The sequence below is a fragment of the Tachyglossus aculeatus genome, chromosome 26 (genome assembly GCF_015852505.1).
Source record: "Tachyglossus aculeatus isolate mTacAcu1 chromosome 26, mTacAcu1.pri, whole genome shotgun sequence".
Taxonomy (NCBI): Eukaryota; Metazoa; Chordata; class Mammalia; order Monotremata; family Tachyglossidae; genus Tachyglossus; species Tachyglossus aculeatus.
The window spans coordinates 3,490,670-3,506,232 of record NC_052091.1 but is presented as its reverse complement, the minus strand read 5'-3'; the positions used below and the strand labels follow the sequence as shown (position 1 = coordinate 3,506,232).

At 55.9% G+C, this 15,563-nt stretch overlaps 1 protein-coding gene across 2 annotated transcripts in view; it reads right to left on the bottom strand.

Moving 5' to 3' along the window:
- Nucleotides 1–15,563, bottom strand: part of RYR1 (ryanodine receptor 1) — a 107,612-nt gene that overhangs the window by 69,773 nt on the left and 22,276 nt on the right. For both annotated transcript variants that reach the window (XM_038767613.1, XM_038767614.1), the window contains exons 18-30: nt 13,985–14,226; nt 13,584–13,776; nt 11,322–11,538; nt 11,131–11,235; nt 10,921–11,024; nt 10,684–10,767; nt 7,985–8,292; nt 5,944–6,146; nt 4,330–4,504; nt 3,428–3,636; nt 2,941–3,326; nt 2,562–2,691; nt 96–256 (exon numbers count right to left, since the gene is read on the bottom strand). In XM_038767613.1, the coding sequence (XP_038623541.1) occupies nt 96–256; nt 2,562–2,691; nt 2,941–3,326; nt 3,428–3,636; nt 4,330–4,504; nt 5,944–6,146; nt 7,985–8,292; nt 10,684–10,767; nt 10,921–11,024; nt 11,131–11,235; nt 11,322–11,538; nt 13,584–13,776; nt 13,985–14,226 (2,517 nt within the window). The remainder of the gene's footprint in view (nt 1–95; nt 257–2,561; nt 2,692–2,940; nt 3,327–3,427; nt 3,637–4,329; nt 4,505–5,943; nt 6,147–7,984; nt 8,293–10,683; nt 10,768–10,920; nt 11,025–11,130; nt 11,236–11,321; nt 11,539–13,583; nt 13,777–13,984; nt 14,227–15,563) is intronic.

Below are 15,563 nucleotides of genomic sequence, written 5' to 3'. Positions count from 1 at the left end.
GAGGTCCGACGTCCGGGCCGTGGGACCCTGGTGCATCTCCGGCCCATCTTCTCCCACCCAGCCAGCACCACCCCCAGCCCAGATCCCGCTCCCACCTGTTGTGCACGTTGCCCTGCTCGTCTCCCATGGTGACGGTGACCGCCCGGACCTTGCTCAGCTCGAAGGCCAGGTCGTGCTGGTGGTAATCGGGGGTGACCCAGCCCACCCAGACGGCGCTGGGCTCCTGCCCCGCGAACACCCGCACCGAATAGTAGTACTGTAGGGATGGGGGAAACACAGTTTCTTCAGCGCTTGCACCAGGAGGCCTTCCCAGACTGAGCCCTCTTTTTCCTCTCCTCCTCCCCATCCCCCCCGCCCAACCTCCTTCCCCTCCCCACAGCACCTGTATATATGTTTGTACAGACTTATTACTCTATTTTACTTGTACGTATTTGCTATTCTATTTATTTTGTTAATGATGTCCCTCTAGCTTTATTTCTATTTATTCTGACGACTTGACACCTGTCCACATGTTTTGTTTTGTTGTCCGTCTCCCCCTCCTAGACTGTGAGCCCCTTGTTGGGTAGGGACCATCTCTAGATGTACTTCCCAAGCGCTTAGTCCAGTGCTCTGCACACAGTAAGCGCTCAATAAATACAATTGAATGAATGAATGAATGCGACGGGCACAGTGCTGTGCTAAGCACTGCGTGCACATTTAGCCGTCTGTTGCGTGAACAGTGAATGCTGAGGCTCACCTAGGAGCACTCGTGTGACGATGCAAAAGAGCTGCCCCTGTTTGTGTTGTGGTGCTTTTCATTCATTCAGTCAGTCAGTCGTACTTATTGAGCGCTTACTGTGTGCAGAGCACTGTACTAAGCGCTTGGGAAGTACAAGCTGGCAACATATAGAGACGGTCCCTACCCAACAGCAGGCTCGCAGTCTAGAAGGGGGAGACAGACAACAAAACCAAACATATTAACAAAATAGAATAAATATGTACAAGTAAAATAGAGTAATAAATATGTACAAACATATGAGGCGCTTAATGCCTCCCTACAGCACTTGTATAGATTTATACAGATTTATTATTCTATTTATTTTACTTGTACATATTTACTACTCTATTATTTTGTTAATGATATGCATATAATTGTAATTCTATTTATTCTGACGGTTTTGACACCTGTCTACATGTTTTGCTTTGTTGTCTGTCTCCCCCTTCTAGATTGTTTCCCCACAGCACCTGTATATATGTATATATGTTTGTACGTATTTATTACTCTATTTATTTATTTTACTTGTGCATATCTATTCAATTTTATTTTGTTAATATGTTTTGTTCTCTGTCTCCCCCTTCTAAACCGTGAGCCCACTGTTGGCTATGGACCGTCTCTATATGTTGCCAACTTGGACTTCCCAAGCGCTTAGTACAGTGCTCTGCACACAGTAAGGGCTCAATAAATACGATTGATTGATTGATTGATTGTGAGCCCGTTGTTGGGTAGGGACCGTCTCTATCTGTTGCCGACTTGTACTTCCCAAGCGCTCAGTCCAGTGCTCTGCGCACAGTAAGCGCTCAATAAATACGATTGAATGAATGAATGAGGAGGGGGGCTGGGAGGCTCTGATGGGACCGAGACCCTGCACCCCGTTTATCGCGGAGTGAGGAGGAAGGAGGAGAGGAAGAGGATGGGTGAGGACGGGGAGGGGGAGGAAGGGCGGGAAGGAAGATGTTGGGGTCGGAAGGGGAATGGGGACAGTAGTGGAAAGAAGACAGCCTGGGAGGCGGGACACTTGGGTTCTAATCCCAGTTTCACCACCGGCCGGCTGTCTGATCTTGGGCAAATCACTTAACTTCTCTGATCCTGAGTTTCCCCATCTGTAAAATGGGGCTGTTCTCCCTCCTCTTTAGACTGTGAGCTCCCCATGTGGGCCAGGGACTGTGTCTGACTGGATTATCTTGTATCTACCCCTAAATAAATAATAATAATAATAATAATGACGGCATTTATTAAGCACTTACTATGTGCAAAGCACTGTTCGAAGCGCTGGGGAGGTTACAACGTGATGAGGTTGTCCCACGTGGGGCTCACAGTCTTAATCCCCATTTTACAGTTGAGGGACCTGAGACCCAGAGAAGTGAAGTGACTTGCCCAAAGTCACCCAGCTGGCAATTGGCGGAGCCGGGATTTGAACCCACGACCTCTGACTCCAGAGCCCGGGCTCTTGCCACTGAGCCACGCTGCTTCCCTATTGCTTGGGACAGTGCCAGGCACATAGTAAGTGCTTGACGGACACCGGAATTATTACTATTATCACCACAACGATTACTATTATTGGTGTTATTATTACAGTTAGGAGGGGATAGGTCTGGAGGAAGGAAGGGGGAGAAGGAAAGGATAGGGAAAAGGAAGGGATGGGGAGAAGGAGGGATGGGGGGAGCCCCAGGAGCGCTTAGTACAGTGCTCTGCACACAGTAAGCGCTCAGTAAATACGATTGATTGATTGATTGAGTACGAGACCACTCCCGTGGGGACTCCCCGCCCCCCCTGCGGTCCCCCCGGTGCCCAGTCCCCGCACCGTGGTGGTGTTGAGGATGATCTCGGGGTCATCGCGATCATCAGGGACCACATCCTCCGTCAGGCGGGGCAGCGTGGGGGTCGCGGGCGCCTGGGACATCATGGCGGCCTTCTTGGCCTTGAAGAGGAACCTGGGGCGGGATGGGGCCGATCAGAAATGACGACCCTGGGGAACCCCGATCCTCACAGCGGCCCGGCCCCTCCCAGGTGTCCGAGGGTCCCGAGCCCACTCTCCCATCGGCGGTGCCATGAGTGGGGGGCAGACCTGCTCATTCCCTCTGGCTTGGGGCCTACTCTGGCCCCGGGCTCATCTGCGGATGGGTCTGTTGGTACTCAGCACCACCGCCAACCCCTCGTCCCCCCTGTTGCCAGGAGCTCACCCCCTCTTCTTGCTCTTCTCCGTAACCACATCCTTCTCGTTCTCGGCCCTGGGTGCCTCCCCACGTCCACCCGCAGCCGCCGGCTCCTTGGGCCCGGGCCCGTCCTTGTCTCCGGCCCCTTCGGCCTCCCTCCTGCCAGCCGACTTGCACAGCTGCTCGTAGTCGGAGTCGGGCTCGGCGGCCCGGGCCTCATCCTCGGGCGGGGGCGGGGGCCCGGCGGGGGCCAGCGGGGTGGCCCCGGGGGTGCAGCGGAACTGCTGGTGGAACTGGACCGGTAGACTGAGGCGCAGGAAGATGGTCTCCGTGACGCAGTTCTGCGAGCCCCAGGTCCGGTGGGACACCCGCAGGCAGGGGGGACTGTCCACCGTGCCATCCATGCGCGTCACCTGAGGTGGGCACAGGAACGCGCTGGTCACTGGGCCCCTCGGGCCACCCGGGCCGCCCCGCCCCGCTGCCCTCTCCCAGCGCCCGCACCCAGAGCTCTGACCTCGTAGTGGGGGTGGTCGGGCGGGATGGGTTCGAACTGAGGCAGGCTCTTGCTGAACCAGGTGGTGATGTCGCGCTTCATGTTGATGGCGAAGGGCTCGAAGCCCTCCTGGAGCCCGCAGATGGTGAAGTAGCGCAGGTTGCCCACGTCCTGGCCCAGCTCCAGCCGTCCCACCTGGCCGGGGCCCAGGCTGCACACTGGGATGAAGCCTGGGGGAACGGGGGTGGGGGGCTCAGGGGGCGGCCGGCTTCCCGGGAGAGGCAAGGCCCGGGCCCAGGGGGTTGGCGCGGGCGAGGGGAGGGCCACCAGCCCGGCCAAGTGGCCAAGTGGGCATTGTCTGACTGGCACCAGAGCAATGGGGCCATGCCTCATTGCGCCAGATCATGCCTCCTTCCCCTCCCCACACCACCTGTATATATGTATATATGTTTGTACATATTTATTACTCTATTTATTTGTTTATTTATTTGACTTGTACATATCTACTCTATTTATTTTATTTTGTTAGTACGTTTGGTTTTGTTCTCTGTCTCCCCCCTTTTAGACTGTGAGCCCACTGTTGGGTAGGGACTGTCTCTATATGTTGCCAACTTGTACTTCCCAAGCACTTAGTACAGTGCTCTGCACACAGTAAGCGCTCAATAAATACGATTGATTGATTGATTGATTACTCTATGTATTTGTACATATTTATTCTATTTATTTTACTTTGTTAATATGTTTTGTCGTGTTGTCTGTCTCCCCCTTCTAGACTGTGAGCCCACTGTTGGGTAGGGACCGTCTCTAGATGTTGCCAACTTGGACTTCCCAAGCGCTTAGTCCAGTGCGCTGCACACGGTAAGTGCCCAATAAATACGATTGAATGAATGAATGGGGGTCGGGGGGGAGGGTCGCGGCCTCACCGTCGCCGACCTCGATCTCCTTGAAGGCCATCTCCGAGCCCGAGTCGCTGATGAGCATCTCGCCGTTGAGGGTGAACATGATGGTGTTATCCGACAGATCGATCATGCAGCCCACCACGTCACCCGGCTGCCAGGTGCGCCCAAACGGCTCGCTGCCCACGTGCCAGCGCTGCCCCTGTGCCCACCAAGAAGAGCGGTCAGCCCCCCACCGTGACCTCTCCCCACCTCAGTCCTCAGGAGGCTGGGGAGGAGCTGCTCAGGAGCACTGCCCGGGGTCCTTGGGGGGCACCCAGGGGGGCAGTGCTACCACCGGTCATCTGGGAGTGGGGGCGGTGCCAACCCACGGGCACCCAGGGCAAGGTCAATCCATCAGTGATATTTATCAAGCTCTTACTGAGTGGAGAGCACTCTACTAAGCGCTTGGGAGACTATAATAATAATAATAATGGCATTTGTTAAGTGCTTACTAGGTGCCAAGCACTGTTGTAAGCGCTGGGGAGGACACAAGGTGATCAGGTTGTCCCACATGGGGCTCATAGTCTTCATCCCCACTTTACAGATGAGGAAACTGAGGCCCAGAGAAGTGAAGTGACTTGCCCAAAGTCACACAGCTGACAAGCGGCGGAGCTGGGATTTGAACCCGTGACCTCTGATCCCCAAGCCCGGGCTCTTTCCACTGAGCCACGCTACCACCCAACAGAGTTGAGAAGCAGCACGGACTAGTGGAAAGGGCATGGGCCTGGGAGTTGGAGGGTGTGGGTTCTAATCACAGCTCTGCCACGTGTCTACTGTGTGACCTTGGGCAAGTCACTTGACTTCTCTTGGCCTCAGTTCCCTCACCTGTAAAATGGGGGCTAAGACTGTGAGCCCCACGTGGGCCGGAGACCGTATCCATCCTGATTAACTTGTATCTACCCCAGCGCTTAGAACGGTGCTTGGGACATAGTAAGTGCTTAACAGAGAAATTGATTTAGATAAATTATTACTACTTAATAAATAACAATAATAATAGTAACAGAGTTGGTAAATATGTTCCTTGCCCACAAGAGCTTACAGTCTAGAAGGAGAGAAAACAGTCATATAAATGAACGATTCATAATATATGATTTATAGATATGTCCGTAAGTGCTGTGGGGCTGAGGGTGGGGTGAATACCAAATGCCCAAAAGGCACAGATAATAATAATAATAATAATAATAATAATAATAATAATAATAGCATTTGTTAAGTGCTTTAAGTGTGCCAGGCAATGCACAAAGCAATGGGATGGATACTAACAAATCATCATCATCATCAATCGTATTTACTGAGCGCTTACTATGTGCAGAGCACTGTACTAAGCGCTTGGGAAGTACAAATTGGCAGCATATAGAGACAGTACCTACCCAACAGTGGGCTCGAATCGCGTTGGACACAGTCCCCGTCCCACGTGGGGCTCACAGTCTCAATCCCCATTATACAGATGAGGGATCTGAGGCCCAGAGAAGTGAAGTGACTAGCCCAAGGTCACACAGCAGACAAGTGGCGGCTCCGGGATCAGAACCCACGACCTTCTGACTCCAGAGTGGGGTGAGGAACACATGTGAGGAGGACCGGAGGGGACGGGCGGCCTACCCGGTGTCCGTTGAAGACGTAGGCGAGATCGTCGGCACCGAGCTCCACGTCAGGCCGCAGCTCCGGCCGGGCCCAGCCGACGCGCATCTCCCCGGTGGTCACCGCCTCAAACTCAAAGTACCAGCGCCCGCTGCGCACGGCGTACGAACGCTCGGCCCGGAAGATTCGCACCCGGTCCCAGCGCGATCGGGTCTCTGTGTGGGCTGCTGGGTACGAGGGAAGGGGGAGGATGAGAGTCAGGGGTAGCCTCTTCCTCAGCTTAGGGGTGAGGGGGGGTCCTGCCGGGGAAGGGGTCACCCTCTATGGGGTCAGACGTTGGCAAGAGTCATGGAAATGAGGCGGGTTCTAATCATCGGTCTTTTGGGTGGACCGGCGCAAGACAGGCCATCCTAAGTCAAAGGGCAGGAGACGGAAGGGCAGAGGTAATAATTATTATTATTATAGTACTTAATAATACTTAACTTCTAGACTGTGAGCCCACTGTTGGGTAGGGACCGTCTCTATGTGTTGCCAACTTGGACTTCCCAAGCGCTTAATACAGTGCTCTGCACACAGTAAGCGCTCAATAAATATGATTGATTGATTGATTAATAATAATGGCATTTATTAAGCGCTTAGTATGTGCAAAGCACTGTTCTAGGCGCTGGGGAGTTTACAAGGTGATCAGGTTGTCTCACGTGGGGCTCACAGTCTTAATCCCCATTTTACAGATGAGGTAACTGTGCTCCAGAGAATAATAATGATGACATTTATTTAGCGCTTACTACATGCAAAGCACTGTTCTAAGTACTGGGGAGGTTACAAGGTGATCAGGTTGTTCCATGGGGGGCTCACAGTCTTCATCCTTATTTTTACAGATGAGGGAACTGAGGCACAGAGAAGTGAAGTGACTTGCCCAAAGTCACACAGCTGACAAGTGGCGGAACTGGGATTTGAACCCATGACCTCTGACTCCAAAGCCCGGGCTCTTTCCACTGAGCCGCGCTGCTTCCCAGTTCTAAGTGCTGGGGTAGATACAAGTTCATCAGGATGGAGACGGTCCCTGTCCCTGGGTTGAGCCCCTAAAGATACTTCATCTATTTATTAGTTACTCATTTTCACCATTCTTTTTTGGGTCAAACTTGCCCATGTCCCATTGAGGGGATCAGGGGCGTGACGGGTCAGAGTTCACTGACCACCGATCTGAGAGACTGGGGCAATCAATCAATCAATCAATCAATTGTATTTATTGAGCGCTTACTGTGTGCAGAGCACTGGACTAAGCGCTTGGGAAGTACAAGTTGGCAACATATAGAGACAGTCCCTACCCAACAGTGGGCTCACAGTCTAAAAGGGGGAGGCAGAGAACAGAACCAAACATACTAACAAAATAAAATAAATAGAATGGATATGTACAAGTAAAATAAATAGAGTAATAAATATGTACAAACATATATACATATATACAGGTGCTGTGGGGAAGGGAAGGAGGTAAGATGGGGGGATGGAGAAGGGGACGTGGATCCAAGGTCCAGGGGGCTGAAATCAAAGGGCGGGATGATAATAATAATTGTGGCATTTGTTAAAGCGCTTCCTATGAGCCCATTGTTGGGTAGGGACCGTCTCTATATGTTGCCGACTTGTACTTCCCAAGCACTTAGTAGTAGTAATAATAATAATAATGGCATTTATTAAGCGCTTACTACGTGCAAAGCACCGTTCTAAGCGCTGGGGAGGTTACAAGGTGATCAGGTTGTCCCACGGGGGACTCACAGTCTTCAACCCCATTTTACAGATGAGGGAACTGAGGCCCAGAGAAGTGAAGTGACTTGCCCAAAGTCACCCAGCTGACAAGTGGCGGAGCCGGGATTTGAACCCCCAAAGCCCAGGCTCTTTCCACTGAGCCACGCGGCTTCTCGAGCCCAGGCTTTGGAGTCAGAGGTCACGGGTTCAAATCCTGCCTTCCGCCAATTGTCAGCCGGGTGACTCTGGAAGGCTGCGGGCCACAGTGAGAGGTCAGGGAGAGCGATGCCAGGGGGCAGGGGGGCGAGGGGCGGCTCACCGGCTTCCTGGTCGGGGGGCTCGATGTTGTAGCCGTAACCCAACAGGGTGCGCACGGCCTGGCAGAGGCTGTCGCGGTTGCTGCGCTTGGTGCGCTCGTCGAGCAGGCGGTAGGGCACGAGGCGGGGGTTGCGGCGGGCTTGGATGTCTTGCACGGTGCTGTAGCTCCAGCCCTGCTGCACCCGGTCCCGTGCCCACACGTTGTGCCCGTTCTCCGCCAGCCGGTCCACCAGCGTCGTCTGCGCCGGCGTCAGCCGCACGTGGGCCAGGTCCAGCGGGGCCGGCTTGTACCCATTGCTCATCTTGTACCTGGGACACGTCGGGGCAGAGGGCCGAAGGGCTTGACTTGGGGACAGTCGACCCTCGACCTCTCCCCCCAACAGCCTCCACTGCCTCCGATCCCCCAGGCCCAATCTGGGCGTCTCTCAGATAACACCTGGACTCTCCATCTCTGATGTGGAAGATCTCCACACATCATCATCAATCGTATTTATTGAGCGCTTACTGTGTGCAGAGCACTGGACTAAGCGCTTGGGAAGTACAAGTTGGCAACATATAGAGACAGTCCCTACCCAACAGTGGGCTCGCAGTCTAAAATCAGTGGAAAGAGCCCGGGCTTTGGAGTCAGAGGTCATTAGTTCAAATCCCGGCTCTGCCACTTGTCAGCCATGTGACTTTGGGTAAGTCACTTCACTTCTCTGAGCCTCAGTTACCTCTTCTGTAAAATGGGGATGAAGACTGTGAGCCCCACGGGGGACAACCTGATCACCTTGTAAACTCCCCAGCCCTTAGAACAGTGCTTTGCATGTAGTAAGCGCTTAATAAATGCCATTATTATTATTATTATCCACCAAGCTAGCTCTCTTCTTCCCTTCAAAGCCCTACTGAGAGCTCACCTCCTCCAGGAGGCCTTCCCAGACTGAGCCCCCTTTTTCCTCTCCCCCTCCCCATCCTCCCTACTCTACCTCCTTCCCCTCCCCACAGCACCTGTATATATGTTTGTACAGATTTATTACTCTATTCATTTTACTTGTCCATATTTACTATTCTATTTATTTTGTTAATGATGTGCATCTAGCTTTATCTATTTATTCTGATGACTTGACACCTGTCCACACGTTTTGTTTTGTTGTCTGTCTCCCCCTTCTAGACTGTGAGCCCGTTGTTGGGTAGGGACCATCTCTATATGTTTCCGACTTGTACTTCCCAAGCGCTTAATACAGTGCTCTGCACACAGTAAGCACTCAATAAATACGACTGAATGAATGAATGAATCCCAGGTTCGTTCTCTCTCTGTCTCCACCTCTTTGTCTCTGACTCTCTGAGTCTCTTTATATTTGTCTTTGTCTCTCTGCCCCATCTCTCTCTGACTCTGTCTCTCTGAGTCTCTTTATACGTCTCTCTGCCCCATCTCTCTGTCTCTCTGACTGTCTCTCTGTCTTTGTCTCTCTCTGCCTCCGTCTCTCTGTCTCTGCCTCTCTCTCTATAATAATAATAATGACGATGATGGCATTTGTTAAGCACTTACTATGTGCCGAGCACTGTTCTAAGTGCTGCGGGGAATACCAGGTAATCAGGTTGCCCCACGTGGGGCTCGCAGTCTTCATCCCCATTTTACAGATGAGGGAACTGAGGCCCAGAGAAGGGAAGTGATTTGCCCAAAGTCACATAGCCAACAAGTGGCGGAACCGGGATTAGAACCCGTGACCTCTGACTCCCAAGCCCGGGCTCTTTCCACTGAGCCACGCTGCTTCTCTGTCTGTCTCTCTGACTCTGTTTCTCTGTCTGATACTGTCTATATCCCTGTGTCAGTCTCTTACTGTCTTTGCCTCTCTGACTCTCTCTGTATCTCTGTATCTCTGTGTCTCTGTGTCTCTCTGACTCTCTCTCCTCACTCTGTCTCTCTCTCTCCACCCACCCCGGCACATCCAACAGCACAGGGCAGAGGCCAAAGGGCAGGAGACAAAAGTGCCAGGTCTCTCTCCTCCTCCTCATTATGATAATAGTACTAATAAGCAATAATAACAATGATGGTACTTGTTAAGCGCTTACTATGTGCAAAGCACTGTTCTAAGTGCTGGGGGGGTCACAAGGTGATCAGGTTGTCCCACAGGGGGCTCACAGTTTTAGTCCCCATTTTACAGATGAGGGAACTGAGGCCCAGAGAAGTTAAGTGACTTGCCCAAAGTCACACAGCTGACAGTTGGTGGAGCCGGGATTTGAACCCATGACCTCTGACTCCAAAGCCCAGGCTCTTTCCACTGAGCCACGCTGCTTCTCCCAATACTCACTCCACACAATACTCCTCACAATACTAATTGTGACAGTCGTTAAGCCTTTATAATAATAATAACGGCATTTATTAAGTGCTCGCTATGTGCGAAGCACTGTTCTAAGCGCTGAGAAGGTTACAAGGTGATCAGGTTGTCCCACAGGGGGGATCCCAGTCTTAATCCCCACTTTCCAGATGAGGGAACTGAGGCCCAGACTTCTCCAAAGTCACCCAGCTGACAAGCGGCGGAGCTGGGATTTGAACCCACGACCCCCGATTGCCAAGCCCGCGCTCTTTCCACTGAACCACGCTGTGGTTAGCACTGTACTAAGCCCTGGGGTAATCGGATACAGCTCCTGCCTCACAAGGGGCTCCCAGTTGAAGGAGGAGGGAGAACTAGGGGTCCCTCATCCCCACCGGCTCCTCACGTTTTGGGGAGTTTGGTCTTTTTGAGGTTTTCTTCGGCCTTCTCGTCCGCCATGCCCACGTGGCAACCCAAGGCCAGCAGCGTCCTGACCGGAGGGAAGTCGTGGGGGGCGAGAGGGAAGAGAGAGAGGGGTGAGGAGCGGGGGACGGTCACCCTTCCCCACTCCCTCACACCGCCCTCTCCTCCGGCCCTCTCCAGGGATGGGGGGACCGTCTCCCCATCTCCCCCCGGCCCTTACTTGAGAGTCTCCCCGGACATCTGGAGGTTGTAGTTGCGCTCCGGCTCTGGAAGACTATGGAAGCTGAGCAGACACGGGTGGAGCCGCTTATTGTCATCCCGAACCTGGAGGCCGGAGCGTCGTGGGTCACCCCGCTGACCGGTCAGTCTTTCCTCCCCACCCCCCCCCCCATCCTCCGGATCCCGGTTCGGGGCCCGCCCGGCCGCTCACAGGCCCGTAGGTCCAGCCCTGCTCGATCCGGGTCAGCGCCCACAGCTCGTGGATATTTTCCGCCAGCTTCTCGCGGATGCGCTCCAGGTGCGGAGGGAGGACGATCTGCCCAGGTGGAGGGCACAAATTAGGATCTGGTGGGGGGACTGGTGTCACCCTCTCCCAGGCCAACCCTCCTCTGGCTCTCGCACCTGGACGGTGTCTACGGGGCAGGGGATGAAGTCGGTGTGGGAGAGGCAGCGTGCTGGGCCTACAAGGTGGGCCCCCCGCAGACCCTCCTGCCGGTACTGCTTGATGGGCTCCAGTCGCATCCGCTCCCGTGGCAGCAGGGCCTCGAAGCAGGGCGCGTAGCCGGGCGGGGGCAGGAACTTGAAGTCTCCGTGACGTCCCCCCAGCAGGAATCGCAACCTGGGGGACAAGGGCGACCGCCAACTTCAGGGCCTGGGCCCGGAAAGGACCGGCTGGCCCCCAGTAGGGACCCCGGCTGGCACAATGGGCGAGGGGGCACCGTTGGGTGGCCTGTGGGGTCCGAGGGGCCAGCACACAGACGAATGGTGGGGTCTGTGGCATCTGTCACGCGCTCACTATGTGCCAAGCACTGTTCTAATAATTGTAATTGACATTATGGTAGTTGTCAAGCGCTTACTATGTGCCAGGCACTGTTCTAAGCGCTGGGGTAGATACGAGGTCGTCAGGTCGCCCCGCCTGGGGCTCACAGGCTGCGCCCCCATTTTACAGAGGAGGCCACTGAGGCACGGAGAAGCGAAGAGGCTTGCCCCAGGTCACACAGCAGGCAAATGGCGGGGCTGGGATTAGAAACCCCATCCTCGGACTCCCAAGACAGGGCCCTTTCCATAGCGCTGGGGGTTGGAGGAATGGGAAGGGGGAAGTGTGTGTGTGTGTGTGTGTGTGTGTGTGTGTGTGTGTGTGTGTGTGTGTGCATGCGTGTGTGTGTGTATGCACCTTCCCTGATTGAGCCCCCCTCTCCTCTTCTCCCACTCCCTTCTGCCCCGCTCATACTTGCTCCTTCATTCGTTCATCCTCCCTCCCTTCCCCACAGCACATATATATATATACGGGGAAGCAGTGTGGCCCAGTGGAAAGAGCCTGGGCTTTGGAAGCTGAGGTCATGGGTTCAAATCCCGGCTCCGCCGCTTGTCAGCTGTGTGACTGTGGGCAAGTCACTTCACTTCTCTGGGCCTCAGTTACCTCATCTGGAAAATGGGGATTGATCGTGAGCCCCACATGGGACAACCTAATCACCTTGTATCCTCCCCAGCGCTTAGAACAGTGCATGTCACATAGTAATCGCTTAACAAATACCAAAATTATTATTATTATCTGTGTACATCTGCAACTTATCGACTTATCTGTTTCTTTTTTTATTTATATTAATGTCTGTCTCTCCCTCTAGACTGTGAGCTCGTTGTGGGCGGGGAATAGTGTACTCTCCCAAGTGCTTGCACACAGTAAACTCCCCCAAAATACGATTGAATGAATGAATGTGGGGGAGGGCTGTATGTAGTGGGGGGGGGGGGGGCAAGGAGTGGGCCTGTTTATAGTTCTGTTGTACTCTCCCAAGCACTTAGTACAGTGCTCTGCACACAGTAAGCTCTCAATAAATACGATTGAATGAATGAATGAATGAATGAGTGTGTGTGTTGGGGGGGTGTTAGTGGGTGGGTGGGTGCGGTGGAGGGGTAAGGAGCGTGCCTGTTTATGGTTCTATTGTACTCTCCCAAGCGCTTAGTAATAATAATAATAATGATGATGATGGCATTTGTTGAGCGCTTACTACGTGCAAAGCACTGTTCTAATAATAATAATGATGATGGCATTTGTTGAGCACTTACTATGTGCAAAGCACTATTCTAAGCGCTGGGGGGATACGAGGTGATCAAGTTGCCCCACGTAGGGCCTCACAGTCTTAATCCCCATTTTCCAGATGAGGTAACTGAGACCCAGAGAAGTGAATTGACTTGCCCAAAGTCACACAGCTGACAGGTGGCAGAGTCGGAATTAGAACCCATGACCTCTGGCTCCCAAGCTCGTGCCCTTTCCACTGAGCCACGTACAGTGCTCTGCACACAGCAAGCGCTCAATAAGTACGACCGAATGAAGGGGGCATCACCCCTGGTCCAGAGCGGGCACGGGGGAAACGGCTGACCCGAGGGGCCCAAGGGGCCCAGAGAAGCAGTGTGGCACAGTGGAAAGAGCCCGGGCTTTGGAGTCAGAGGTCATGGGTTCAAATTCCGACTCCACCACTTGTCAGCTGTGTGACATTGGGCAAGTCACTTCACTTCTCTGGGCCTCAGTTCCCTCATCTGTCAAATGGGGATGAAGACTGTGAGCCCCCTGTGGGGCAACCTCATCACCTTGTAACCTCCCCAGCGCTTAGAACAGTGCTTTGCACATAGTAAGTGCTTCATAAAAGCTATTATTATTATTCTTACTTGACGCCAGCCGAGAAGCTGACGACGGGGAAGAAGAGGCCGTCGAGGTTGAAGCCCTCGAACATGCCCTGCACGGGGCAGCCGTTGATGCGGAACGAGATGGACGGGACGTTGAGATCCAGGCAGCAGCTCACCACGTCTTCGGGGGCCAGCAGGTGCTGCCCGGGGGATGCCACCGGCCGTGCCACCCGCCCTGGGCATAGGCCCAAGTCAGGGGGTGGCCGGGGCGGCGGGAAAGTCCAGGGAGGATGGGGAGGGGACGACAACCCGGGGAGGGGGTGGATGGGTGGGTGGGTGGGAGACTCTGGGGGGTCTTGGAACCGTAGAGGGGCAGAGGGCACAGTGCGTGGCACAGTGTGTGGATTCGGGGGCAGGAGAGGTTCCGGGGTGGAGGGAGGTACCTGCCCAGAGGTGCAGCCCGTCGAAGCCGTAGGAGTAGAGGTCGTCGCCCACGCCGTTGCCTCCCCATCCCTCGCCGGCCCCGGGGTAGGGGCTGTAGCCCTCGCTGAGCGCCCAGCCCACCCGCAGGTGGGTGGCCTGGGCCGTCAGGAAGGGCTGCACCGAGTCCACCATCACCTCGAAGTACCACTGGCGGTACTGCGTGGAGCCCTCCGCCCGGCCCACGAAGATGTTGGGGCGGATGCTGCGGGGAGGGGGGCCGGGGGTCAGAGGTCAGGGGGCAAGGGGGACAGGAGCGGGGAGGAGGACGGGGGATCGGGGACAGGTCAGAGCCTCCCCCCGACCACCCACCGAGGGACGGGCCGAGGGCGGGGGGCGGGGGGGGGGCGCGGAGGGGCAGGCTCTGGGATGGAGGGGGTGGGAGGGGGCCGGGTGGTACCAGGAGGGAGGGGCTTGGGGGCGGGGCAGGGTCGGATGGCACGTGGAGGGCGGGGGCCCAGGGCAGGGATTGCAGGGAGAGGCCCGGTGGCACGTGGAGGGCAGGGCCGGGTGGCACGTGGAGGGAAGGGACTGGAGGGCGAGGCCGGGTGGTACGCGGAAGGAAGGGACTGGAGGGCGGGGCCTGGTGGCACGCGGAGGGCAGGGCTTGGAGGGCGAGGCCGGGTGGCACGTGGAGGGCGGGGATTGGAGGGCGAGGCCGGGTGGCACGTGGAGGGCAGGGTCGGGTGGCAGGCAGAGGGAAGGGAATGGAGGGCGAGGTCCAGTGACACGTGGAGGGCAGGGCCGGGTGGCACGCGGAGGGCAGGGACTGGAGGGCGGGGCCGGGTGGCACGTGGAGGGCGGGGATTAGCGGGCAAGGAAGGGTGGCACGTGGAGAGCGGGGATTGGAAGGCGAGGCCGTGTGGCACGTGGAGGGAAGGGACTGGAGGGCGAGGGCTGGTGGCACGCGGAGGGAAGGGACTGAAGGGCGGGGTCGGGTGGCACGTGGAGGGAAGGGACTGGAGGGCGAGGCCGAGTGGCACGTGGAGGGCAGGGCCAGGTGGCACGTGCAGGGCGGGGATTGGAGGGTGAGGCCAGGTGGCACGCGGCAGGAAGGGACTGGAAGGCGAGGCCGGGTGGTACGTGGAGGGCGGGGATTGGAGGGCGAGGCCGGGTGGCACGTGGAGGGAAGGGACTGGAGGGCGAGGCCGGGTGGCACGTGGAGGGCGGGGACTGGAGGGCGGGGATTGGAGGGCGAGGCCGGGTGCACGTGGAGGGCGGGGATTGGGGGCGGGACTAGGAGGGCGGGGCCTGGTGGTGGAGGGCGAGGCCGGGTGGCACCTGGAGGGCGGGGTCTGGTGGCACGAGGAGGGAAGGGACTGGAGGGCGAGGCCGAGTGGCACGCAGAGGAAAGGGACTGGAGGGCAGGGCCTGGTGGCACACGGAGGGCAGGGACTGGAGGGAGAGGCCGGGTGGCACGCAGAGGGAAGGGACTGGAGGGCAGGGCCCGGTGGCACACGGAGGGCAGGGACTGGAGGGCGAGGCCGGGTGGCACGCAGAGGGTGGCAGCAGGTTGGGCGGGGACAGGGAGACTGGAGGTGG